This window comes from Carassius auratus, chromosome 21 (genome assembly GCF_003368295.1).
Source record: "Carassius auratus strain Wakin chromosome 21, ASM336829v1, whole genome shotgun sequence".
NCBI classification, from domain to species: domain Eukaryota; kingdom Metazoa; phylum Chordata; class Actinopteri; order Cypriniformes; family Cyprinidae; genus Carassius; species Carassius auratus.
In genome coordinates, this window is record NC_039263.1 from 19,478,294 (window position 1) to 19,505,723 (window position 27,430).

Consider the following 27,430-nt stretch of genomic DNA (forward strand, 5'->3'; position numbering starts at 1 on the left):
TATTTGCTGAGAATATGACAGATGAGTAATTTGACCAATAGTATTCTAGATAAGCGGGTGCGGCAAGAAAATGTTATCCAATCACACTAACCAGAGATGAAAAAGAGGAGGGGCTTCTGCGCGTAATGTGGAAGTGGCGGTTGTTTCAGTATGGCGTCTGTTGCTGAGGGCGCAAACGGCAATGGATTTTACTGGATTCATGACAGTATCCTTACATTTTTTCGTGTTTTTGTTCAGTGAGTCTGTTTAAATTAGTTATATTATTATGATATAGCAAGCATAAAATTCAACCGTGTAACGTGGTCTGTGTTTATGAGAGAAGGGAGGCTAATAGCTTATTAGCGGATTTTCATTGTCAGCTTAACCGAGCTCTTGTTTTAATACATAAAGCTGCAGTTGTCGTGACAATACATTTTAACGTAATGTATTGAATTTAATTAATTTTATTATAGAGAAACGTAGACCGTAGTTAACTGTAAAAGTATATACTTATCCGAAATGTACTACAATACTGCTTCAGTAAAGTGCATGCACATACATTACAATTCCTCTCTGCAGTATCACACAAGGCTAACTAATTTTAGCTGGTAGATTGGAGTAATTCTGTATTATTCTCTTCAATATTTTTAGACCGTAGCTGAAAGACTTATGTTTATGGTAGGCATGTTGTTGCTGTTTTCTTTTACTTGCATAGAGTCAGATGAAGAGCAGCCCATGGGTTTTGTTTCAGGTCAGACTTGGATTTATGACATTTTAAATGTTTTATATGTGATTCTTAAATCTGGCCCACAATATCCACTTTCCTGGAGAGTTTAGCTCTAACCCTAATCAAACACACCTGAGCATGCTCTTCAGAATTGTTATAAAATCACAGGTAGGTGAGTTTTATCAGGGTTGCAGCTAAACTCAGCAGCGCATTGGCCCTCCAGGCAAGATTTAAGGAATGCTGTTTTAGACTGTTACTGTCAAATATTAAAATATCACGACTTGTTTATTATTCTGACAACTCATGTTATGACATTTCAAAACTGTCACTCCCATCCTCTCTTAGGGATGAGCAAGAATGCCGGTCTGAAGGTTGGGTCTGCAAATAATACAGAGGGAAAGATAAAAAGAAGAGCTAGCAGCATGGATAAAAGTAGGAAAAAAACAGGATTGCATTCAGCAGTGCAAAGTGCTGAGATGATGATAGGTAAAGCTTTAGATCAGAAGGTGCCTTCTGTTATATCCAAATCCAAAATCACTACACCTGCACCAGAACCGGATCTGCCTTCTCTCACTTTATCTCAGGTAGGCATTATTTACAGTGTATGTGAGGTGAAGTAACACAGTTATCTGTGGGGATCGCAACTTGTCACCATTTGCCAATTATCATTGTTTTGAAATAAAAACAGCAGTGCGAGTGTGGCATGACACAGCTGAAGTAGAAACTGTATATACTCATGCTGAAATCCACATTTTAAAATTGATATAAAAATAAACTTCCCCTCTTTGTTCTCTTTTAAAAAAAATATATATATATATTTTTACACCCGATGAGTTTGCAATCTTGTGTCTAAGTAATTCTATAGATGTCTGGAAATAAAATATAAGGGTGTCTGTTCTGGACTGTAGCCTCTCTTCAGGGCTGCTCAAGCCAAAAGTAAGCCATCATTGAAGGATCTCTGCCCAGAGGACAAGCGTCGGATTGCCAAACTCATCGAGGAGCTGGCCAGGTAAAGCCCTCTCATTATAGTGATCTGATACTTTTTAGACTGAATGAATGATTACAGTAGCCCTCAAGCCAATGTGATTTTCCGTGCATAGTGATACAGCTATGTATCTGATCTGTTTTGCTTGTGTTTCTTTTCAGAGTTAGTGAGGAAAAAGAGGAGTCTGTACAGAAACTCAGGGATGAACAGGAGACTTTTGAGAAAAAAATCCAACAGCTAGAGCAACAAAACCAACTCATCATACAAGAGAGAGAAAGTATCCTTTTACAACAAGCAGGGAAGCGGTAAGAATGTTCTGGTTGAGTTTAAGTTTTAGGCTTTGCTTTCGTGAAAATTAAATGCTGTCATCAATCGCGCCAAATTAACACTGATTAGATTTTAATGGCGAACAATTTATAAATGCGGGAAATCTTCAGGGATCATATTTCGAGTTTTAAATTATTTGATTAATGCACTACTGTTCAAAAGTCCTCTTGTGTTCACGATGACTACCTTTATTTGATTAAAAATACAGGAAAACAGTTATATTGTGAAACATTATTAGAATTCAAAATAGCTGTTTTATTCATTTGATAGCAAAGCTGAATTTTCACCAGCCATTACTTCAGTCACATAATCTTTCAGAAATTATTCTAATAATCTGATTGTTCGAGAAACATCTTTTATTATTATTAATGTTGAAAACATTTGTGCTGCTTAATTATTATTATTTTTTTTTTGGCAGAAATTCTGAATAAAAAATGTGTTTAAAAGAATAGAACTTCTCTTTTGTAACATAAATGTCTTTGCTGTCACTTTTGATCAGTTGAATGTGTCCTCACTGGATATAAGTATTAATTCCTTTAAACAAAACGTACTGATACTTTTGAATGGCAAGGTAATTCACAATGTGTTGACTCATATCAGTCTGAAAAAGCTGAAGGAGTGCTATGTAAATTAGACTGACAGGGGGCAGTGTTGTCTAAGCATTGAATCTCTGTTCAGTTTCTTTGTGACTGCTGTAGGAGCAATATAACCACAGGAAGTCACTGAGACAATTTTGGAATTACATTTGAAGAGGTGAACATTCCCTTTCTTTGGCATTATGTGCCACATTGGATGGCACTAATATTGAATCTTTTCATTGAAGATGAAATAGACTTTATTTGCAGCAGTGATTGTGTGTAATGTAACAGACAAATGAACAAAGAGCATTCACACTGTGTTACGTTTAATATTTACTATTTTAGTTGCCAGTTTGTGAGCTCAGGGACCAGACCCGTCCTTGGTTTGGGCTGAACTGCTTTTAATTTTCGTTTGAAATTGAAAGAGCTGGCACCAATCACACGACCACTGGGAACGGCGTGGGTTTCTTCTCATGCCAACCTGTCATCCGGCTGGCACATCACGAACTTCGCACAGTTCGGATGCTCCCTTATTTTTCTTGCGGTTCTGCCAGCTTTGGTGATCTTGCTCTGGTCAAAAGACATGGCGAACCATCAATTTCAGCCAACACTGTGAAATACGAAGAGCAATCGCAGGCTGCTAAATTGCAGATTTGGCAGGCGAGCTCAGAAATTAGGCGAGCTCAACTCAATTAAATGCACTTTGGCTCCACGGCCTGGCATTTTCACTAAAATTCAAAACTCCATTAAAAAGTGATTGTAGTGCAAGACAAACTCCGTGAAAGCCCCCTGTGGAGACAGGATGGTCTCTAAAGGTATCAGACAGATGCTGGCCCACAGAGCTTTTCTTAAAGGTTAGGAGGGACACAAAAAGACAAACTGAGTTATGAGGGTCTGTGTAGAATAATTGCTTGCATCGTCTCCATCTCATCTGCCAGGATCGCGATTATCAAGAGGAAGTATCTCCGTAGGAGGGGGCAAAATTATAAGTTACATTCTGTGCGTAGGAAGAATTTAAAGCTTGTGCGCAGAATGAAAGTAGAATTTTCTCAAGCCTGTCTTTGGCATTCTGCACCACGTCTCTGAGTGGTAGATTCTATTACAGTGAAGCTCGCAATCTTTGTTCTTCACAAGGAATTCACATCAAGACGCGTGGAAGACACAAAGGACAAGTTGAATGCATTCATCAATATCATTAATCTTATTGAAGTTTGCATGGTCGCTTTTCGGAACGCCGCGGATGGATCAGAGGAGCACAAGTCCTTTTGTAATAGTTTGTTTGACTAGTTCTGGTTCCGTGCATTTTTTGCGGGATGAGCTTAGGTGGGGTTTAGACCCTCACAGAAATGCCACTTAACCACAAACCCACTGCGCGCATATTGTTTATGACCAATTAGTTTTGTAGACGCACTAATAATGAGAAGTAATAAACCACATGCTCACAGCAAATGAAGTCTCACGATATATAAATAATGAAATCATCAGTGGCTTGGTGAGTCACTTTCGCTGTTATTTAAATCGAAGCGTGCGGTCGGGTTGAACTGTCCTCCTATCGATTTGCATCTCAACCTACACACGCAGACCATCCTGAGAGGCCCCGTAAAATATTCTCCTCGGCGCAATTTTGTTCTACCTCGAGGTGGATTTCATTATTTTATTTCTGTGCCGGCTGACAGGGGAGTGAATCATGTTGACAGCGGCTGTCTGAAATATCGAATGCAAACTCTGATTTTGTGTATTTTTGGATGGGGGGTGGAGACGCACCATGCCTGCAGCTTTCTTTTCTCCTGATGTAGGCCCTCGGAATGAGCTCTGATTGGCCGGCAGCCAACAGAGGTGCCTGCGCTGCGGGAAGCGGGAGAGAATCTTATCAGTCCCGCTCCAGTCGCTCCAGATTACCAGGCGCTGAGCGTTCCCGCACGCCCTTCTGTTAATGTATTAATATGTGTGTTTACGCCCAACCTGTCTATCGGAGTATCAGAAGCCTCTCGTCAGCTGCGGGGTAGATGCCTGTGTGCGATGCGCTCTATCTATGAGACGGGCTCTCCGTTCTCATTACAAATGAGAGGTCTATTTATGGTAGGAGTCCTTGTTGAACAGTTACTCATTTCTTACATGCTATTACACAGTGGTTTGACATCCAGCTGTCATGAAGGACAGTGTTTGTTGGCAGCTCAGGATTTGACATCCACTCGAATCATTTCATTTTAGACAGTCTGTGGTTTTGAATGAGCTACAATGATAAACCAGATGAATTTAGCTCTCCACCTACGGTACATCCTTAATTAGGACTTAACAGTCAGTTTAAGTCGTTGAACTTTTACATTTACATTTAGTAATTTTGCAGACGCTTCTATCCAAAGCAACTTATAAACAAGGACTATAGAAGCAGACAAACCAACAAAAGATTTTTGTAAATAATAATGGCTAAAGACTCCGCCGCTTGTATCAAGTTGGGCAGGTCATTCCTCCTGTTGGGAACAGTTAAGGTAAAAGTCTGTGAAAGTGATTTTGTACCTCTATAATCGGGTGCACATAAGTGGTCGTCCGCATGTGCGACCAAAATAAAAAATGTGTTATATAAATATGTTCTGACAGCGCATTTGCGTACCGACATGGTTGACAGCTGTTAATACACAATTACCATTTTAGATCATAAACTGTACTACATAAGTTTTATTTTCAACCTGAAAACATAAATCTGGGCTATGCCATGCCGTTTTCGAAGCACAATGCAAAACTGTGACATCCATCCACTGATGCTCTTTAATCAACCTGCCAAAATAAAAGCCTGCTGATTTTAAGTTTGAATATGATGAAAACACTTTTATTTATTTATTTTTAGACACTTTTATCCAAAGCGACTTAAAATTGGGGAATACATAAAGTGATTCTTCTTAAAGAGGCGAACAAAGAAAGTAATAGTAAATATTAGCATTTTATTTTTAACTTTACTATAAAATAAATGTATTTGTATTTAATACTAGGACTGCCTTTTATTTTTAATAATATTATCAGACACTATTATTTCATTTATTTAATATTATTTTATTTAAAAAAAAACTAAATAAAGTGCAATAACATTATAACTATTATTAATTAATTTTTTATAGTTATATTTAATGGGTCACGCTATATGCAGTGTGAGGACCAAACCAAATCTCCATGTTCTCTTAAGAGAACCAGGCAGAAAAAATGATGTGCACCCCTGTCTATAATGCACCATTCACTTGTAGAATGCAAGCTTCTACATGGCTTGTCCGAAGTAGTGAATTCAGGTAAAATGGTGCAGAGCCAGTAGTGGTTTTGTAGGCAAACATCAAATTGATGAACAGAACAATGACCAATGGTCTGTGTTATGTACATTCCCATTTAAAAGTTTTGGCTTCTAAGATTTTTTTTGTGTGTGTCGGCTGCATTTATTTAGTCAAAATGCATTAAAACAGTAGTGAAATATTCCACTTATAAACTGTATAGAAAAAAGAACAGTTTTTAATATTTATATTGTTTTGAGCCCAGAATCATGTTTATTCTGCTTAAATAACCAATATTAGGGTAAACCAAAAGCAGATGGAATTTGCAAATTTGATTCACCAGAGGCCTTTATATTGCATTTCTAATTACCATGTGAAACTTGTAATTGGGGGATATTAGAACTAGGGGTGTGCCGGTTTCAGAATTGGTGATGACGGTTATGACGTGAGTCAAATGTGACGGTTCATAACATAACCGTCGGGGGGGTGGGGGGGGGGGGGGCGGATAGCGTGTTTCATATTGTCTCGCCACCATGCTAGTGGATCTGCCGTAGAGTCAATTGGTTGATCTTGGAGATAGCGGGTGAACTCCGTTTCAGCGCGCGCTCTGATCGGTAAAGGGGCAGAGATTTCAGACCTCCGTTTATTAAGGAGATCTGTCACAAAACTCATCATCCGCGCCAAAGTTTTTTGAGCAAATTTCAAAGCCGCACCCGCCCGCCATCCGCTGATTGTTTTGCGGTCTATGCTTTGCTGATGCGAGCCGCAAAAAAAAAAAAAAGCCATTGTCTGTTCTGGAAAGGATGCAGCAAAAATATTTAATGCTAGAGTATGAGGCATAGGCCTACGCTGAGTTTCATTTACAATGAGATGCGCTCTAGTTCACAGTGCAGTGAAAGTGAACGCGGCGCGCTGGTGCTTCCATGTCACGGTTATCATTGTCTGCTTTACTTGCTTTTTATTTATTAAAATACATGCAATTGGTTGATGAAACATCTATTAAAATTAAGATAAAATTTGTTCAGGTTTTCTACAAAGCAAAATTTAATGAAGTGGTAAATATCATGTCTGACGATTTACAAAACTTCATTAAGTGGTAAAAACCATGTCTCCCGATATATTGCGCATCTGATGATCCTATCTAAAAAATGAAAATAATTTTTGATAAAAAATGTTTGTAAAAAATATTTTAGTGACACGGTTTTGGCGGTTATAAAGTTCTAATGACGGTGTTCAACTATAACCGCCAGTCTCACGGTTATATACTAACCGTCACACCCCTAATTAGAACCACTCACTCTCTTGGCTCTTAACTTAAGTTTTTATAGTCTGATGTCTTTAATACTTCAATAATATGAAACTGAACATTGACACAGAGTTAGTCATTCGTAGTAATTGTATGGTTAAATGTAATTACAGACTTGCTTCTTATTTAAATTGACAGCATTGAATCAGTCAATACTTTTTTTGTATTAAAAATTCCCATGTATGTGTGAATATTGAATGTAGTATGTAATTTAGCAAAATGTTACCAATTTAAGATGCAAGCTATAACACACAACAAAACAAACTGAAGGGTTTGCATCATATTGGTTAGCAACTGTGAGGAGATTATTACACAAAATCTATATTACTTAAATTATTGGACATTAGTGGCCTGGTTATTTCTTAAAACAAGAAGCCACTGTGATTATGCCACTTCATATTGACAACCTGCTTCTTCCATGGTAAAAATCAGTTTTTAATAATAAAAAAAGTAATTTTGTATTTGTGAAGTTCCATTTTCTTTGTGCAGCATTTTGGAGATTTTAATCCTAGCCTTTGTTTTAAGGTGAGATTTACCACGTTTATCTTATGGGTATTGGATTGAGAGGCTGTTGAGCAGGGGCTGGATTTAGTGCATATTGACATTGTAATAACGGAGATATGAGGACTATAAATAATCTCTGTAACGTTCTAAATTTGAGTCAGTTTGATCTGTGTTGCCCCTCTTGAGTTCCTGGGCCTTGAGGTATTATGATGATCTCTGAGCGGTTGTGCTCTACAGCTAGGCTGATTATTAAGAAGAAAGAGCAAAAAAAAAAGTCGCTTTCCATTATTGCCTTCCACGTTGGAAAATGAGATCTACCGAATGGATTTCTGCAGAGCGTGTGAGTAAGCGAGCGTGCGTCATGCAGTCATTAGTCGACGCAGTCGCCGTGGCTGTGGTTCTGCTCCAGATCAGTTGAGTTCTGCCCAATGCTGCATGTGTGCCAGCTCTCTCTGTCTCACCGCCTGGCATCCTGCCCACCCCTGCCCAGCCAGATCCAGATGGAGGAGTGTGTAAAGCCCTCGCCCCAGAGAAACACTTCTATCTCTTCTCAGCAGTGCTGCTCTCTCTTCTCGTTTTCTTCTCTGTCTGTGCTCTTTTTCAGAAAGTCACAAACATGACTACAGGTATTGGTGGCTGGGATTTAGCCAGAGAGACTCAAATTTCAGGATCCAGAGAAGAAGTTCAACCGGTCTCCTCATCTTTTTGATATAAGGACACTGGCAACCGAGCTCTAAGTGGAAGAACTTTTTAATGCCAGTTCTTTTTGTAGCTTTTCCTGTTACACCCTTACTTATCTAATTGAATTTTTATTTTATTTTAGGAAGTTTAGTTCTTGTCTTGTCCAGTTGTATTTGGTTTTATGTTGTCTTGGTTTTCACCAAAGCTTTGGTTGCAATTCAGATTGTTCAGCATTTTTCTGGAAAAAAAGAAAAAGTTAAGATGATAAATTAATTGCATACAAATTAATGTGCCTGACCCTAAATGATAATCTGTATTTTAATTACAGTGGATTTGTACCATATTCACCAAAACTACATGATACCAATTCTGATGTTGTTTTAAACCTTCTCTGAAAAAAGACAAAATGAATTGTCTAAATTTGCCTAGCTATCTGACTAGCTAGCTAACACTCCAAATTAGGGAAACCACCAACTTTCTCAGAAATATAACATACGGTTTTAAGTACTGTACAAATTACCATATATGTAATTTTTTTTTAAGTCACCCAGTTTGTTTAATCACTCCGTTGACTCACAGACCACTCCTTTACGTTTTTTTTTTTTTTTTTTTTTTAAGCCTCCAGTCAACTCAGAGGCCACAGAATCTTTTCAACCATTGATATAGTCCAAGCAAGCATCTTGAAATATTATTGGTTTTGTCTCTTAAGTTTGATAACATCAGGTTTGGGCATTTCAAAAAAATATTTGAGTATTAAACTCGACATAAAGCTTGCTTTTTCTGTTACTGGTTACCTTTGGGGCGCTACTCTGAGGTAGATTCTTTCATTTTGTACCTTCTGTATAAAGGCTCCTGCCTACTCAGCACTGGGTTGGCACTACTACAGTGGGGGAAATGGATTACCATGTCTGGCCTGGGAGGGGAGAGAGTTTTAGTCTTAAGTGGGAAAAGCGGCAGAGTTATTCAGTACGTGTTGACCCTTGACCTGTGGCACAGGCCTGCAGCAGCAGTACCGAGAGTGTCAGGAACTGCTGGGACTCTATCAGCAATACCTCTCCCAACAGCAAGAAAAACTCAACAAGTCTATCACCCTGCTCAATCAGTCCTGCTCCCATAGCAAGGTGAGTACTAAAAGAGAATGTGCCTGTGTGTGGAAGAGAGCGATAGAGAAAAGCCAGAAATGGCTCAGACTGAACATGTTCGTGCACTGAATTTGTATCCTCTTATGCTGTTAAAATTTTGGCTGGTCAGTTATGGTTTTGTATAACCATAAGAGGCAGGAATGTATTTGTTTGCCCTACTAACTTAATATCCTGGCAGACCAACCACTTTATCAGGTGATATTTTTTTTTTTGTCTTGAGATTTGAGTATTTGGTGAAATTAACTTTCAAAGCGTTACTAAATTAACTTATACACACACATAAACTGTATATATGTGTAGTATTGACCTACATATATAACAGTATTTTAACAGTAATTCCCTAAATTAGATTACGCTAATGTCGTTTTCCCAGCTACAGTTTTTTTATTTTATTTTGTAGTTGTGTCCTGAAACATCAAATGACATTCATAACTCATTTTGCATCTTTAATATGACATTTCGAATTGAAAGAGAATATTTGGAAAAGAGTGTCGCATTTAAAAAAAAAAAATAATGTTGCAGTTTAATTTTATCTATCGGAAGTTGTTTGGACATAGGCTGAATTCATTGCTCTGGCAGAACATTTTTTAAAAATATATTTTTAAAGAACTGTTCATACCAATTCTAAATTTTCAAGAAGAAAAATACAGAAATAAATTTATTAAGAAATTATAAGTGAATTGCATAAAAAAATGTGCCTGGCCTAAATCTGAATAAAAAATTGTCTATCAATATTAAAACCACTCTTAGTTTAATATCCTATTCAAAGTTCATGCTTTTTGTTATATCCTTTATTTTTTGTTTATTAATCAGCCAATCAACCTACAGACTCTACAGATAACTACACACAAATCTGATATGCAAATCTTTCATGACAACCAGTGAGTAAGTGACCTATCCTGTTTGAACAGGGTAATGATCAGATATTCAACAAATAAAAAAGCCTAAATACTCAGCTCCCTTTATTGCTTAAAACTATCATAGATCTCTAGATTATTCATAATAATGGTTAGTTGCTCACAGCAGGCGATTTGAAGTCCCACAGTAATTGCCTTAAAATGTGTTGAAGGTGAATTTGTTACAAAAGCTCTAGCGGTGGTGCTTTTAAAAGGTTTGGATTTAGAGAAGCAGCCTCTTAGAGAGGGGTTTTGGCATGCTGACACTTAGCATCTATAACTGTTAACCTGTCAGCACAGTAAAACCCTCTCAGAGAGGTTCCATCTCCAAATTCATCCCTTTCAAAGCACTGTCGCTAAAAATATTAAAGCTAAAACAAAATAAGAAAACTCAGTGACACTAAAAAACTCATGTTGTTTTAGTTTAGACCGGGCACCCTGTGCACCCTCCATCTTAAGGGAAAGGGAAATGAGCTTGTCCTCTCTGAAACCTTGGCTGTGAGTAATGCATGTTTACATGCTCCGCAACCTCCTCTTGAATTAGTCAGTGGCCCATTTCTGTCCCCTGAGAGGCGGATGATTCTCCTTTGTCCTGAATGTTTATCTCTTTGGTGATTGACCTTGAGTTGTTGCGTTCTCTTGGGATGAGCCCAGTCTTTCTGACTCCCTTGAGTAAAACCTTAAACATTATTAAATGGTCAGAGGTGACGTGCGTACTTCTTGTACCTATGCCCTGTCCCACAGATTCCTAGTAGCGAGGGGGTGGCCAGGAGGTCTTGGGGTGAAAGAGGATCTGCTTTAGATGGATCTTACTTGGACCTCCCTTCATCAGGAAGCAAAACTGATAGACGTGGGTCAGTAGAGTGCACTCATTCGTTTTCAGCTGGACTGGTCAGTGCACCCTCCAGCAGAGACCAGAATGGTGAAATCCATGACAGGCACACCAATCACAATTCTGAAGCTGGACGTAATGATCTCAGGGAAAGGGAACCCTCAGCCTGTGATGCCCTGAGGCTGCATGGTGCCTCTGAACCCAAGTGCTCTCATCAGTGCCACAGAATGGAAAATGATGGCATGTGCGGTGCTAATCAAACTGGAATAGCACCACTGTCTGGTCGGGAGAACTGGGAAGAGAAACGACAATGTTTGCTCCTGCAGAAGAAACAGCTGGAGATGGAGAGGGAGAGAATTCAAGCTCGATTGGCTCAACAGGAAGAGAAACTTTTGCTCCAGAACAAGCAACTCCGCCAGTCATACCTTCAGTACAGCAAGTAAGAGTCTGGCACAAACCATTTGTTTAAATATTATTATTAATTATTATTATTATAAAATTATCATTTTTAATGCATTGTTTGATTTAAGATAAAGAAAAGTTCATGCACCTATAAAGTATTTCAGTTCAATGCACTGTAATCATGAGGGATAAGTTCAACTACTTTTGAAAGTAATCAACATTATGCAGCCTACCTTGAAGTAAACATTGTTTTAATTTGTCACCTTTGAAGGCTTCAGCAAGCTACCACAACTGACTTTGAGAGACCTCTAAATGGAGACAGCAGTTTAAATGAGGGTCAACAATCCAGTTTTGTAATGGATCGGTGGACACACAGGTAAAGCTTGTTTTCAGAATTGCATTGAATGCAGAAAAGGGATGGAGAGATGAAAAAATAAAGTAATATTCAAATATACACTGATTTAAAATTTAGGATCTGTACGATTTGTTCTTTAAATCTGGAATCCATAAATTATTTTTGGCTAAAAATGATCCAAAATCAGTGTTCAAATAGTCTTTCAAATAGCCGTTGGCTAAATGTCTGATGCATATGGGAAACAAAAGTGGAAACACTTCAGGAGTGTCAAAGTCGTCATCATTGATTAAATTATACAAGATTTCCGGGAGATGTGTGTGTCGCGTTCTTTAACGTTCCACCTGGAAACAAAAATGCTGTGGTGACAAACCACCTCAAGAAAAAAAAGAAAGCTGTCGAGTTTACAGCTGTGACAACGAGAGCTTATCAGGATCAACTAAATGCTGGATATTCAAAAGTATGTCAAATATTTAAAGTTCGCAGCTTAGAATCTTTAAAATACATCTGAGAGTTTTACTTTCCATGCCCTGAAACGTAACACTTAAGGAAACAAATTGGTTGTTTGACATGTCGGTCAAACGGCCTCATGGGCGGGCCTTGGCCAATGAAAGCTGCCATAGATTCCAGACCTTCAGCCGTCAATCTGAAGGTCTGGCTATGTGAGTTCAAACCTATTGTCTTACTTTACCTCGATTCACAAAGTTTTCTAATTTGAGTGGTAAGAGTAGGTTTTTTTGAGGGAAATTCGAGCATAGCGCTGTTTGTAAACATAAAGAAGTTGTCCTGTCTATTATGCTATATCGCACATAAGGATGCTGTAGGTGATGGATCGTTTATAGCAGGGATCCTCAAATCTGGCCCATGAGATCCACTTTCCTGCAGACTTTAGCACTAACCCTAATCAAACACACCTGAGCAAGCTCATCAGTGTCTTTGGGATCATTAGAAAATCACAGGTAGGTGAGTCTGATCAGGGTTGGAGCTAAACTCTGCTGTGCATTGGCCGTCCAGGGTAAGATTTGAGGATCCCTGGTTTATAGCCTTTTCTCACAGCAGCTGGAATAAATTGGCGAATTGTAATCCAGAAAGGTCGAAACGACAATCATCGGTGACTGGAGATTTGCCTTTAGTCAAAACCAAAATAATTTGTACTGAGAATATCAAGAAATATCGGCAGGGCTTTTGAAAGGTGGTGGAAACTCCGTGTTTTGAAGGGGTTTAAAACGGCATTTCAATAGTTCATTGTGTAATTAAGTAACTGTAGCACTTGTTCGCTTAAAGAAACTCCATAATTGTATCGACAATGTTTTTTTTTCTCGTCTTGATATGTTCATTATGATAAAATATTTATTTCAAAGAGAACGAGTTGTAAGGAACTTTAATTTGCTTTTTGGGTTACAAGAACAATTTCTTAAAATGAAATTTAAGTGGTATGGCAATTAGAGATTAGACTGGACAGAAGTTGAAATCTACAGGTAACGCTAATACGCACTAAATACACACACTCACAAAATTCTAATGTTATTAAAGTCAACAATTTGAAAAGGTATAACAGTAATAATAATTGGCACTGTTTGATGTGATATTTAATCACAATTGATAGCGCAATTTATTGTAATGCTTTTTCCTCAAAACAGAAGTAGTAGTTGTTACTTCAATTGTTCAGATTATATTCTCCAGTGAAATCTCTTATTTGGGTCATACTTTCAAGATGTAGAATCTGTGAATACAAAGTGCAGTATCCACACTTGTGTGGTGACTGACAGCCACACATTAGATTCATCCATGCTGGAGCTGTGATGGTGCAGAACTCACGCAAGGAAGATTACGCCACAAACAGTTGCAATTGCAGGTTTTCTAAACCAAGATGGCAACAAGGAGGCAAAACGTATAATCTGCAACTTTAATATTTTTATGCAGCAAGGGTGCCTTGATCAAAACTGACAGTAAATCCATTTATAATGTTACAGAATATGTTGAATTGAACTTTGTTCATGAACTTATCCTGAAAAAGAAGCACAATTTTCATAAAAAATCAAGGAAATTAATTGAAAATTAACCTGTTTCAACATCATGAAATGTTTCTTGAGAACCAAAATCAACATATTAAAATGATTTCTTAAGGATCACGTGACACTGCAGACTGGAGTAATAGCATCTAAAAAATCAGCGTTTCCATTACAGGAATAAATTATATTTCAAATTATATATATATAAAAAAGTTGTTTTAAATAGTGATTAATATTTCAGAATTTTACTGTATCAAATAAATATAGCCTTGGTGAGCAACTCCAAACTTTTAAACAGTAGTGTAGACCAATATCTTTGCTCTCTCTCTCTCTCTCTCTCTCTCTCTCAGAAGTGAAATAAAAGAAGAGTCACACACTTTGCCAGGAAATGTTCGACCTTCGTTAAGTAAAATACAGTCACAGCAACACACATCAAGTGTTGAACAGTCTGCATCCAAGATTTCACAAGGTACATGCACAAAAAATTATGCAGAATGTTATAACTTTCTGATTTTTACTTCACATTTTAATTGGAAATTGGCATTACATGCTTTCAAGCATCTATCTTTTTTCCCTGCAGATATCTCCATTAACAAGAAGGATATGGCCACCTCTCCTGTGGTTCCACAATGCTTCCGGACATCTGCTCTTCCCAAAATTACTCCTCTTGGCCTTCCTAGCACTCCAAAGTCTTCGAGGTGAGTTAAGGTGTCCCTCAGGGTTCTGTCTTTGGTCAACTCGTGTTTTGCCCTTGCTATGGATGGGCTACTTCATACACACATCTAATTCATCCTGTATAGTTCCCGCCCAGCCATCTAACACAATCATTGTATTTTTATATGCGTTCAATGCATTGAAAATTAGTGTATTGTGCACTTTTTTCATTTCATTTAAAAGTACTGCTATATGAACAAATGTGCAATAACATTTGGTTTGCAGACACTTTAAACAAATAAGTTGCTTGTTTTTGGCAGAGTGCGTTTGTTTGACTAGTGTGATCGCTCTGAGCCACACTCAGGCATGATTTGTTTAGCTGTCCCTGGCTCTGTTGGAAGAGGAGGGCCAGAGCCCCATCTACTGTATATATAGATCAGCTAGTGTGGGCAGTATCAGTCAAGATGTGTGCTGCATGATTGCATGAACATCTCTGAGCAGCAAGAGTGATAAATCTGTAAAGCAATATATTGTGAGAGAGGGCTGTGTGTTATTGCAACTTAAAATAATAAACCACAAAGTTAACAAAAACAAAAGAATAATAATGTGATTGTTGCTGCAGTCTTAGGCCCTCTCAAAATGCTCTTATTGGTTTAGATGTGTGATGACACTCATCCCAGGCCAGTACCGATAAACATCTCACCCCAACTGTGACTAGTGTTGTTACGGTACCAAAATTTCAGTATTCTGTACCAATATCAGTGAAAATCCACGGTTTTTGGTACCAGTTTCGTTACCAAAGCAAAACACAAAAACATGCTTATTAAAAAATGCCTTGCACTCTATTTGTGTTGCCATGTGCAAATTAATTCTCTGCCAGTAGGAGGTGCTTTCTCAGTTTCTCATGTAAAGTTTCCTTCAGAAATACAGTGATATAAAAACACCCGCACTGGGTTTTGACTTTGACACATGCAGTGCTTATGTCTATTCAGTGAAGTCAAAGCCTTTTGGAAAATCTATTTGTGGTGGTCAGTTTTGATGTTGTGGCAGGCCGCCACAAATAAATCAATGTATGGGAAACACAATGAAACTTACCTGATTGAACGCTTTCATTTGGTCTGGGTGTCTGTCTTTAAAGTGTTTTGTTACTTTGTTGTGTTTTCTCCTTTTGATGTCACCATCTCTCAGTGCTTTTATGAAAAGAGTGCATCTGTGCACCTTTTGGATTGAGCATAAAGAACCGGGTAAAAAAAAAAAACTGGTACCGTAACAATTTCATTTTTTTTTTTGTACCGTCTTGTTACTGAAGTACCAGGTCTTTTGGCAACACTACTTGTGACCCATGGTTAGTTTGCATTAATTTGCAATAAAATATTTGTCAGCATTAAGCAATTAATACCTTAACACGATAACCCGTTAACTTGCCCCAACCAGTGTTAAATGTTTTTAGTCAGTCTTTTGACTAAAACGCCATTTTAGTTTTAGTCATATTTTAATCATCTGAATTGCTTTTAGTTTTAGTCTAGTTTTTAATATCATAAGATTTTAGTAGACTAAATCTGCAGTAAATTTTGTCAGCTAAAATCTAATGGATTTAGTTACAGTCCATTTCTTAAGCATTTTTCTAAAATTTCCAAACACATTATACAGTATAGGTTTGATATTAAGGTTTAATCATGATAGACACCGATTTAACTGCGGTGACAAACAACATGCCTTAAATAAAACCACTTCTCATAAAGAACAAGAACATGGTCTTCTTTTTACTGAAATACCAATGGTTATATAGGCTAATTATGCATTCTTAATAGCAACTTGTTTACCATATTCTTCGTTCTCTCAACCAGACATATTTTTCTATAAATAAATTTAGATTAATCTTTAGGGCTACTAAAGTTTTTCAGTTAAGAGCAGTGTGTGATTTTCAGTTTTTCTTTTGTTGGTTGATTAACATCAATGTGAGTCATTGATGTTAATCAAGCAACAAAAGAAAAACTGAAAATCACACACTGCTCTTAACTGAAAAACTTTAGTTACAATAGCAACTAAAAATGAGGCTGCTATCCCTTTAAAACCGATTGCATAGCTGCAATGGATGCAATGCACTGATACACGTTCTCCCTACTGCTTACATTCACTTAAGATTAAATAAACTGTTTACAAGAATACTCATCAAAATGGACAATTTAACAATTTTGTGTGTAATTCTCCGTTCATGCGACGTGAAAGAGTACTTGCACACTGTGAGATGCGCTTTCTGTGTGCAATAAACTTCAGTTTCTGTGCTCAGAAAACCGGACCAAATTAAGTTTTCTCTTGCGTCATCAGATTTATCAGTATGTCTCTTTTTCTGAAATTTTTGAACGTTTTATGCGATGTGCAGCAAGTGTTTGTTAGCTTATGTCCCACCGGTTCATGTACGCACCTAACATCCGAATGATGCAGCGGATTTGTTCTGAATGAATCTCTTCCCAAATCATCCCTCCCTATCATTTTCATCTCGTTTTTATCCACTGACTAAAATGTCAGTATCGTCTCGTTGTCGACGGTGAAAAAAATTGTTGTTGACAATTCATGACAAAAATTATTTGTCAACAAAATTAATGCTGGGCCAACCCTAGTTTTTACACACTCTTTCTATATTATTAGTTGAGCAAAACATTTAATTTTGCCACTTGACAGTTTGGTCACTCAACTACCACTTTCTGTAGAGAGGCTGCTGTTGCAATTTAAAGATGGGTGGGGTATGGTGCTTGAGAGAAGCCACTCTCAGGAAACTCAATGAAAAGAGCCATACCAGTAAATACAATTTAACAAGTTCAATTCAGCAAGGAGTGAAAAGAGGGAAATTACAGCAATTTTGGCTCAACAGCACAGCGGGGGCCAAGCCTGTGTATTAATTGTGTTCTTGGAGTCCTTGTCTCTGTGATAGAGCTTCTTAATGCATGAATGTGAAAAAGGAGGGGTGGAAGCATTGATGTATGGGGGGTATAAGAATAAAACAGGGAAAAGGGGAGCAGACGTGAAGAAAGAGGAAAAAAAGAGGAAGCTGGTCTGGGCCGAACGCAGTGCGAGGCCTGTTTGATGAGTTAAATGAAGATTTTTGCCGGCCAGCGCTGAGGCTGACAGGAGCCAAGCTGAGTCCCATTAGCTGGCATAGCAGGGCCCAGCAGCAGGTGTAATTGAACAGAGTCTTCCAGCCTGGGCCGAGAATGCAGCGCCTCCCTCAGCTTAATGAGAAAGAGTGAGGCAGAGAATGAATCACTGACCGCTAGCGCGAGACACACTCTGGGATAGGGAAGGAAATTCATTACCGTTTTCTTTTAACGTAGAAAGGTAATTAATGTGACAGCATGTCTTTTCCCCCTCCCCCAACCCCCACAGCAAGAGCATGAGCATGTCTCGTTTAGCGTGCCATCTCTGAAAAATGCTGATTATTTGTAAGTCGTTTGTAAGGCCTATTTCATCTTTTTTTTTTCTAGGAGAAAATGTACTGACTTCAGAAGTAATTGCCTTTTTTCTCCCTGTTATATGTTGTGGTGAATATTTTGCATTAAAATGTTCTTTTTCGTCTCAGACGTTTCATTACCGAGCCAGAACTTTTACAGGGGCTGGGAAAATTAGGCTGCTTTGTGTGCAGCTATGATATTTGTGGGAGGCATACCAAGAGAATGTCAGAACTGACAGGGAATTGAATACTCGCCAGGCATGGCTCATCTATATGTGCCCCACCAAAATATTAATCCACAACATAGACCTTTATATAAACTGAAACAATAATCCTGTCAATCAACATTAGCGCACCACCCACAAGATAAAGCAAGGGCATCTCTGCCAAAATATTGTCCACATGTGTCACAATGCAAAGTTTACAAAATGTTACAAAATGTTCAGATTCTGGCCCAGAATCTGCCCCCATCTAAATTTATGGTCAGGAGCCGCTAATGATACTCGCATATGCATAATATTTATCGGGGAAGTTGAGAAGGGTCAAATGTGAACTAAGACCAGGGCAGAGATGTTTCTCTTAATGAACAGTCAAACTATTGAATTTCAAGAAGTCATTCCAGATTCACCTTTCACTGTGGCATCAAGCAGCTTTATCGTTAAAGATACGTGATAAAATAGCCACTGAATAGATTTTAGTTGCACATTTCTCTTAGGACTGTTAATTGATATGATTATAAGATTTATATTGAATGAATTAATGATTTGCCTAGGTTAAGAAATTGCACATCAATATTCAGAGTGTCTAAACTAGCTTAAATTGCTCAGATGGTAGGAAAATAATAAATAAAAAAGCTAATTAAAATAATTGATGAAAATGGAACGTTACATTGACAGCACCAATCTGTACATATGACATGCAATTTACATTTTGATTTAAAAGGACATATTTGGCTTGGTTGGTAAAGCATCATGGAAAACCTTCCTTTGCCCCACTAATACCAAAAATTGACTTTAATGAGATGACCACGTTTATGCCAACAAGCACTGTGGAAAGTATATGTGCCGAAGATAAATATTTTATTGTTGCCCACTGGCCGGAAGGTACCTTTGCATTATTCAAAACCAAACCTGATTTGAGGAAATCAATGAAGCGTGTAATTTTATAGTTAATTTAAGAAGCCAGAGGTTGGATGCCAGCAGTCTTCTGAACAACCTCAGGTCTGGGCTAGGGTCTAATGGGTTGGATGCTGCATGGACAGTCTTGAAGAATGAATCAATAGACAAACACTTTATTACTAAGTTTGCTTAAAATAAAAAATATGCCCTGGGAAAAAAACTCAGGTTAATGAAAATGATTATGGATATCTCCTGTCTGCTATAGATCATAACATTTCACTCAATCTGAAATGGGTAGTTTTCTTTGATTGGCAGTATCCTTGGGGTGTTTGAACTCAAATGCTGATTCTTGCATGATAACGCACTTAAATTGGTCTCGTCTTTCAAATTCTGGGGTTTTTAAGCTCTTGCTAAAGCAAGTGCCATTATTTCTATCTTTAATAAATAGTTGTAAGCGAAGGATTTGGAACATTAAAGGGTTCGTTCACCCAAAAATTAAAATTAGGCTGCGCTTTACTTACCCTTGTGGAATCTTAGCTGTATATATGACTGACTTCTTTTAGACGAATCCAGTTGGAATTATATAAAAAATTGTCTTTTGACCTTTCAAGCCATTTAATGCCACTCAATAGGTGTTGCATGCATCAGTCCAATAAAAGATCCATTAAAAAAGTGTCTCTCATGGCCCCGGGGGTTGAACAAAGGCCTATTCTAAGAAAAATATCCATATTCAAAACATAATAATTAGTTTAATCTAGCTTGCGCTCACAATTGTAATCGGAATCAGTTCCAGGCGGATGATGTATGAGTTTGGCTTTGCCCATGCGCCACTCTGAAACATAGCAGAGAGATCAAAACAAAACAATGGTCACTAATTAAAAGTACAAAATTGGGGTTTGCAAAGAAGAATGTCAGAGGATGTCGATATAAGCCAAGAGCAGAATGGTTTTCCTTTGCTAAGGTAAGGAAACTTTGCTTCCTTTGCTCCTGTTAACAAACATTGGTTTTCGAGAGACTCACCGGTTTTCACAAGAACGCTGACCTCATACTTCTTCAACCCGGAGCTGCTTCTGTATAAAACTGATGGTGCAAGCTACATTAAAGTGATTATTACATTTTGAATATGGATATTTTTCTTACAAAGACGCAAACAGTCTAAAAAACAGCCTAATTTTCATTTTTGGATGTACTAACCCTTTAAACTTCGACATGGTTGTCATCTCGCATCATTTGTGGAGTTGAATGATTGAGGAGAGGTGTGTGTTATTACTTTTCACAGTGACCAGACTTTTGCACCTTAAAGTTTTCATGTGGTGGGTGATAAAATCTTGTACACGTATATTAATAAAGAGATCAGAACGACTGTGGTGGGATCTTTTGACACTGTTCAGCATCCTCCTTAAACGCCATGGAAACCAGACAGCAATGCTTTGGCGACGGTTACAATATGCTGAAAACTTTTAGAAAATGATTTTATTTAAAATAATATTTTTTAAATATTTGTTTATTTAATAATTATATATAATTATATAAAAAGCCATATTGTCAATGTCATGATGGTGTGTTTTGCATGGCAAACTCCTCACATTTCCTTTAGAAATATACAAATCTTGTGTGAGTTGATCTTGCTCAAGAGTGGACTGTGAGTGTCACAAAAGGTCAATTATGCGATCAGACTGATAAAACTGCACAACCTCCGCAAGAGTCGTCAAAACAATACACTTATCAGACCACGTCCTTCTTTCAAATTACTTCAACCTTTTTAAATTAACCTGTGCAGACTTGGGCCATCTTTTGTAAACTCCTCTTCACTTTACAAGAGGGACTTTTTTTTTTTATTGTGTATCTCATTAAAATTTTCAGGGCTGATTTGATAGAGCTGAAGTGAGAAATGTCAGTGCTCCTGTTCTCATGGCCTGTGCCTTTCCTCAGCTTACTATTGATTTGGCAGAAAATTGACATGCAGTTTTGTCTGTATTTGCCGTTTTAGGATTTTTATATTACTGTTTGGGAAACAAATTTGTTTGGGCTCTCAGGCGTGACGGACATTTTTAATGAGAACAGTAAAATAACTGGAGTCTGGAAACTGATGAATTGTCTTTTGTTTGGAATTATTGAAGTAGAACCTGATTCTTTCTCTTTCACACTCTCTCTGTATTTTACTCCTCCTCGCTCTCATTGATGCGAGTAGGAGGTTTTTTTTATGCCCATGTTTGCCTAATGACTTAACCTGTAGAGATTCTACTATATTTTTTATACTTTTGTATGATTTCCAAAAAACTATCTCTCTCACACACACACACACACACACACACACACATATATATATACATACACAAACACACACACACACACAGAGTATTTATTCATCTGAAAAATAATATAATATTAATATTTTATTAGTTATATATATAATTTTTTTTTTTTTTTAATCTAATTTAGGAATTCACCATTTAATTTTTCTGTTTAGTAATATGGCTACTTAAATACTGCCATTGTTTCGCTCACCTCTCCTTTTCTATTTCGGGAATCTTGAACTTTGTTCCCAACCCCTACTGATCTGTTGAGTGAACAGATAGTGTTTGGGATTAGCAAACCTCCTCTTAAGTGATATTAATGTCTCATGGTCATTCACCAGTGGACCTTGTGAAAAGCAATGAAAGCATTTGGGTAAATATGACTCCCAAAAACATTAGCATTCTCTCCGGCAATTTCCTCCTACCAACGCCCTTACATCCCCCTCCCCTGCCCAAACTACACCTACCCCTTCCCCTTGTTATAGATTGTGACCGGCGGTAAGAAATGCATTATTCATATCGGCAATGTCGTCCGTTGATGGATGGCTGTTTGAGAAGCCTGTCCGTTAAATAAATCAACAAATAAAAATGCTAATTCTCACATTTCAAGAGGGAGCCTTGCCAAAGTCCCACCCCATCAGCCATCCACACTCAGTGTAAGCTCTCCTTCTTCTCTTTTCCTCTGATGCAAACGTGCAAAAGAATTGTTGGATGGCAATCGATTGTCATTTGCCAAAATCACATAATGAGATTCTCGGGTTGGACATTACTATCATTGTTAGAGGACTGGATGCAAATAAAACCTAGATTCAAGTTTCAGGCTTAAAAGCAAAAAGAACATAAAGCAGTTTGATCTACTATGATGCCATTAAATATCTGCAATAGTTTTTTTTATCGCGAGTGAATATATGAAGTTGCATAATGACATTCAGTCAGCAAGTCTCTACTCAAACAGTCTTGTTAACGGTTCTGTAATCGCTAGCAAATAAAACATACCTGACAGATAAAAAGCAAATGTTGTTTGTGTCTGTTAGTTGTAAGTGCTAAATGTCTTGATTTTTCTCGAAATTGCACTTGATATGGAGTTGCTGCCTATGTAGGTTGGTCCAGATCTGTCCCTTGTGAAGAACCTTTCATAAGGTCAGTAGACAGCATGGCATCTCTCTAGGGTTTGGACCAGAGCTCTTGTTTCTGTCTGATGGCAGTGTGCAGAACAGCCAGTAAAGCATATGTAGTTTTTTTTTAATGGTGAATGGTTGCTGCCTCGAGTTCAGGGTCAGAACTGTAACCACGTTTAACGAACTGTCCCGGGTCCAGGTGGTCTGTCTAAGTACCAGCTTCTTGGAGGTCCTTGCAGTGTGTGAAGTGAGATCAACTGGTCTGTAGTCCTCAGGGAACTGGGGGTTTCCAAATATTTGGCAGCGGAACAATGCAGGATGTCTTCCAGAGCTAGGGCACCTTCATCAGTCCCAGCGTGAGGGAGAACAGGTGCTCGGGAACCCCACCGCGCTGGCTGTGTGAACATGTGTTCAACACTCTGGGGATCAATCCGTCAGCCTCAAAACTCATCTTTACCTGTGTAGAGATTCTCCAGTTCGCGCAGTCCTCACCTGGTCAACAGAAATAGACCATTGAAGGATGGGTGGTGTAGGCATAATTTTAGATTTTAAGAGATAGTTCACCTCAAAGTGAAGAGACTGTCATCATTTAATTCAAATCTGGAGGAAGAATGTTTTGCATTATGCTGCATTATTTCTCGCAATGAAAATTGTTTCGGTTGGCAAGCCTCAAAAATTACTATTTACCACATTTACTGTTGTTCGACAAATTTTTAAATTCCAGTTATTTTAATAGTAATTTAACGTGAGGGTGAAAGTTTGGTGTACGCAGATTTTCACAGTGGGTTCAAATTGGTTACGTGGATTTGCAGCAAACAAAAAAGCTTTTGGTATGTGACTTGTTTTTATCATTTCATCACTAATTTTGAAAATTAAAATTTTTTTGCAGGCAAAATTTCACAGAATAACTGCACCTTAAAAGTGGTCCATATATATTTGTTATTTTCACTCAAATTGAAATATTTATTGAAAATGGTCGCTTTTCATGCATGTTAGTGTTGTTGTTTTGAGTCTGTTTTAAATGTCCTTTTTATTTTATTTTTTTTAGTCAACCAATACTTATTATTTCTGTGAGTTTCAGAGGATTTTTGTCTAGAATGCTTGTATTTTATTCATGCTGCTTAATGCTTAGTGCTAATCACAATTATTTTGCTCATATGTTTATTCACAGTTACCGTTCCTTATTATTGTCATTAATCACATTTATCTATAAGCACAAATGAAAAGAAAGTCTGCTCCTATGATTAATTTATTTTGCCTCTAACTGTTGATAGTCACAGTTAAGCCGAGTTCAGACTGCACAATTTTCAAAGTAGTCGGGTCACTGCTGTGTTCACACTGCACGATGGATCGGAGACAGGATGTTTCACACTGCATGACTTTACAATAGGAAGAATCGCCGACAACCCTGTCTGGCAAGCAAACTATGTTTCAATAACAAACACACGTGATGTGATATCACGCGTGCAAGATCAAAGTACTCACGTGAGACCATTATAAAAAAAATGGTAGTCCACAAGAAGCTTCCAATACAAATTGCCCGTGCGTTGATTTGCAGCGAAAACAAGAAAAAACAAAAGAAGAATATGAAGGAGGAAATGTTTGGGGAGATGCAAGGATATTGTGGTTTATAACTCCTCCCCGAACTCCCCGCTGCTCTGTATCTTGCTCTCTCATTGGCTGTTGGTCATCGCCGATGTAGTTTTCAGTCAGAACACTTTTCACACAGCATGATTTTGAATCGCCGACAGTTCCAGATATTTAGCATGCCAAATATCTCACGGGCATCAGCGACTCATCTGCGATTCTCTCAGATCACATCTTTTCTGATTTACACTGCGTGATTGTCATTCGTGTTAATGGGCACCGATTTGCCTTTGAATTTAGGCATTTGTCTGCGATTTCTCAAAACCTGTCGGCGAGCCAAAAACTGGGCTAAAATCATGCAGTATGAACTCGGCTTTAGTCTAATTTAGTGTGCTGCCAATACCCAAACATCATTTTAAAGCACCATAGAGACTCTTCTCAACATAAGGTTAGCCAAAAAGTTAGGCAGCATTAATATTTTAATATTTCTTAACAAAATTCAAGATATTTTCTGGTTAAGGCAGTATCAAAAAGCATGACCAAAATGGAGAAGATGAGATTTATATTAGGGATGCATTCATCCGATACTCCGGATCAGTATCGGCTCCGATACTGACATTTTCTGCAGATCAGGTATCCGTCAGACGAGACTGATCCAAATCCGATATTGTGCGTTTACTACTATGTTATTGTTGAGCCCTATGAATGGCACAAAAACATTATAAAGCACCAAAACGTTTTCATGGACATATTTCAAGTGTTCAGAAGCTGTTCAATGTGAGATACAGATTAATATTTAAGTGAACTCTTCTTTCCACTGTGGCTGTCTGTCATCCTCCATTCAGTAATCAAACTGCTGTTGCGTTCGGTTACAGTCAAAGCGATGAAACTCTATTCGGACTAAATCATTTGAAACATTTTGCATCTCCAGTAAGCATTAATCCACAAAAATTCACTTTTTTCACTTTTTTTTTAATGTGGCTGACAAACCCTCTGAGTCAAATAAACCAATATCCCAGAGTAATTCAAGAAAAAACTTAAGATGAACACAAGCAGAACAGGATATGTATTGTACTAACTTTTCTATGTGGACTTAGAGGGCTACGCAGCCTGTGCAATGTGACTCTGTTGTTTCAAGTGTTTTGTGCACTCTATTTTGGTGCCTTTAGTATTATAATACTTTTCTGCGCAGATTATTAAAGATTATTAATTATTAACAAAGATTATTAATAGCCTTTCTTATTCTGTCCTATCACATGTTGCTGCCTTTATTACTGTGCTATAGATTTAAAAGAAATGTCTTTTTAGATTTCTGTATAAATGTATATACTTGTATTTTACAACAATACAAAGAGCAATGTGTAACATTTTACGAGATTTTAGATATCCTCACTTTTATTTATAAATAAAATATTTCATTACATTTTATAAAATTGTGCAACCTTGATTTTTCTAGAGTATCTTTTGCTGATGAATTATCCACTAAACTAGTTTATAATTGTATTTTTGTCATAGATTGTGATATATTTTTTCATTTGTTATTTTTCATTCAATTGAATTTCTTCTATATGTAGTACAGTAGATTGTTTTTAACACACAGAGTGACGGTCAGCTCAACACAGAAGTGTAGAAATTCTACATTGAATTAAACTGAGCTGGTATCGGATTGGATCGGTATCGGTAGATACTCAAAATTTTCGGTATCTGATCGGTTTTGAATAAATGGTTTTATTGCAGCCTTAATTTATATATGCAAAGATTTCATTCAATACTGACATATAAATAGGTCGATCCTATTAAATAGCCATTTAATCCTTTACTTTTAGATAAGCAAAAATATTAATTGTTCCAAATCAATCACTTTTTAGGTTTCAGCTTAGAAAGGATGTTGTCCTAGAAGGCAGAGCTTTAGAACAGAGCTTTAGAACAGAGCTGTGTTTCCTGAAACATATGGAAGTTTGAAGTTCTGACAACCTCTAATTTCTCTTTACCTTTCTGTGGAAATATTTTCAGGTATAGCCAATGCTTTCATGATTTCAGACCCAAAAAGTGTCAGACACCTAAGAAATAGTGGATGGCATGTATCTCACCGTCCAGGATAATCACAACTATCATGGCTGTGAAGCAAATACTGCTTTCATAGGTCTAAGGCACTCAGAGGATGACACCGTTTTTTGCCTCTTATAGGAGCTGAGATCCCTCAGACACACACACACACACACACACATCTGTATGAATACCCACTCATGCCCTCTGCTGCATGGATGCAAATCAATGCTGTTTAGAATGAGCAGTGAATTATGTTAGCAGCATCAGTGGAGCGTGCTTTAAGAATTCATGTTTTATATCTGAAATGTGTGCGTCTGTACTCGATGAATAATTTATTAAGCACCTCGGCTGAAGGGTTGAATCTTTATTAGCTTAATCTTTGTTTATTTATTCTTTTTACTTATTTATCTCCTCATTTGGCTTTCAGTTTTCCTTCCAAACTAGAAAAAAACGAGCTGACTTGTTCTTCATATGCACCCTAAGGCCACATGTTTCAAAGCCTGTGAACTGTCATCTATTCAGATGCAACAATGTTGTTTTTATGTATGGGAATCTGAGGATGTACAGCATTCCAAGTGCTATGTACATTTTCATGCTTTTATTTGTATCACATTTGTCCAGTGTTGATGTCTTTATTTTTTTCATTGTTAGGTTGGACGACTCTTTGATTGAGCTGTTGGACATTATCAGCCCTGTATCCAACCCAGAAAGGAACCGAATCAACCCCTCATCCCGGAGGAGTTTCGTCGCACCTCAGTCCTTTCAGAAGACTCTTCTCTCTCCTTTTGGCCCCAATCGGTCCTTTTTGCAAGACCTGGAGGAGAGTGAGATCTTAGAAGACATCTTTTTCATCTGTTGAAGGGTTATAATGGCCTCACAGATTGATTGTAGGAATAACTGAATTTGAATGATCATTGATTATTATTGTGCTCTTAATTCTGCCTTTTAAATCTCTTTTTAGTGTCTTGACATAATTATGGTCTTTTTTTTGTGTGCTATTGACGTATTCAAGGTTTATTTTTGCCTTAATAAAATGTGTTGATTAATAAATGGTGGAGTTTATTCAGTCACAGATGGTTGGGCAGCAGCACCAGTAAAGTCCACAGGCTTTCCAAGGAACTAACTTGGCGACATGTTTAAAGAGCTTCTGAAGAACAGTTGCTGTGATCTGTAACGTGTAAT

At 37.6% G+C, this 27,430-nt stretch overlaps 1 protein-coding gene across 3 annotated transcripts; it reads left to right on the plus strand.

Annotated features, from left to right (window-relative positions):
* The first annotated feature begins 76 nt into the window (after positions 1–76).
* kiaa1328 (KIAA1328 ortholog) lies at positions 77–27,298 on the plus strand. Of its 3 annotated transcripts, none has more exons than XM_026196571.1 (11): positions 77–205; positions 695–730; positions 1,052–1,290; positions 1,615–1,715; positions 1,853–1,968; positions 9,338–9,462; positions 11,124–11,650; positions 11,885–11,989; positions 14,328–14,446; positions 14,558–14,675; positions 26,900–27,298. In XM_026196571.1, exons 1-11 carry the CDS (start codon positions 151–153, stop codon positions 27,105–27,107), a joined length of 1,749 nt encoding a protein of 582 aa, XP_026052356.1. In that variant the 5' UTR covers positions 77–150; the 3' UTR covers positions 27,108–27,298. The 3 variants fall into 3 exon arrangements, with proteins under 3 accessions (XP_026052356.1, XP_026052357.1, XP_026052358.1); XM_026196572.1 differs by having other exon boundaries at positions 140–205; positions 701–730; XM_026196573.1 differs by lacking the exon at positions 695–730 and having other exon boundaries at positions 140–236.
* The last annotated feature ends 132 nt before the right edge of the window (positions 27,299–27,430 follow it).

Excerpts from the sequence above, each read along its gene's own strand:
- kiaa1328 (XM_026196571.1), top strand. The coding sequence starts at position 151 with ATGGCGTCTGTTGCTGAGGGCGCAAACGGCAATGGATTTTACTGGATT. Across the intron at positions 1,291-1,614 it reads CTTCTCTCACTTTATCTCAG|CCTCTCTTCAGGGCTGCTCA; the intron begins GTAGGCATTATT and ends TCTGGACTGTAG. Across the intron at positions 14,447-14,557 it reads TGCATCCAAGATTTCACAAG|ATATCTCCATTAACAAGAAG; the intron begins GTACATGCACAA and ends TTTTCCCTGCAG.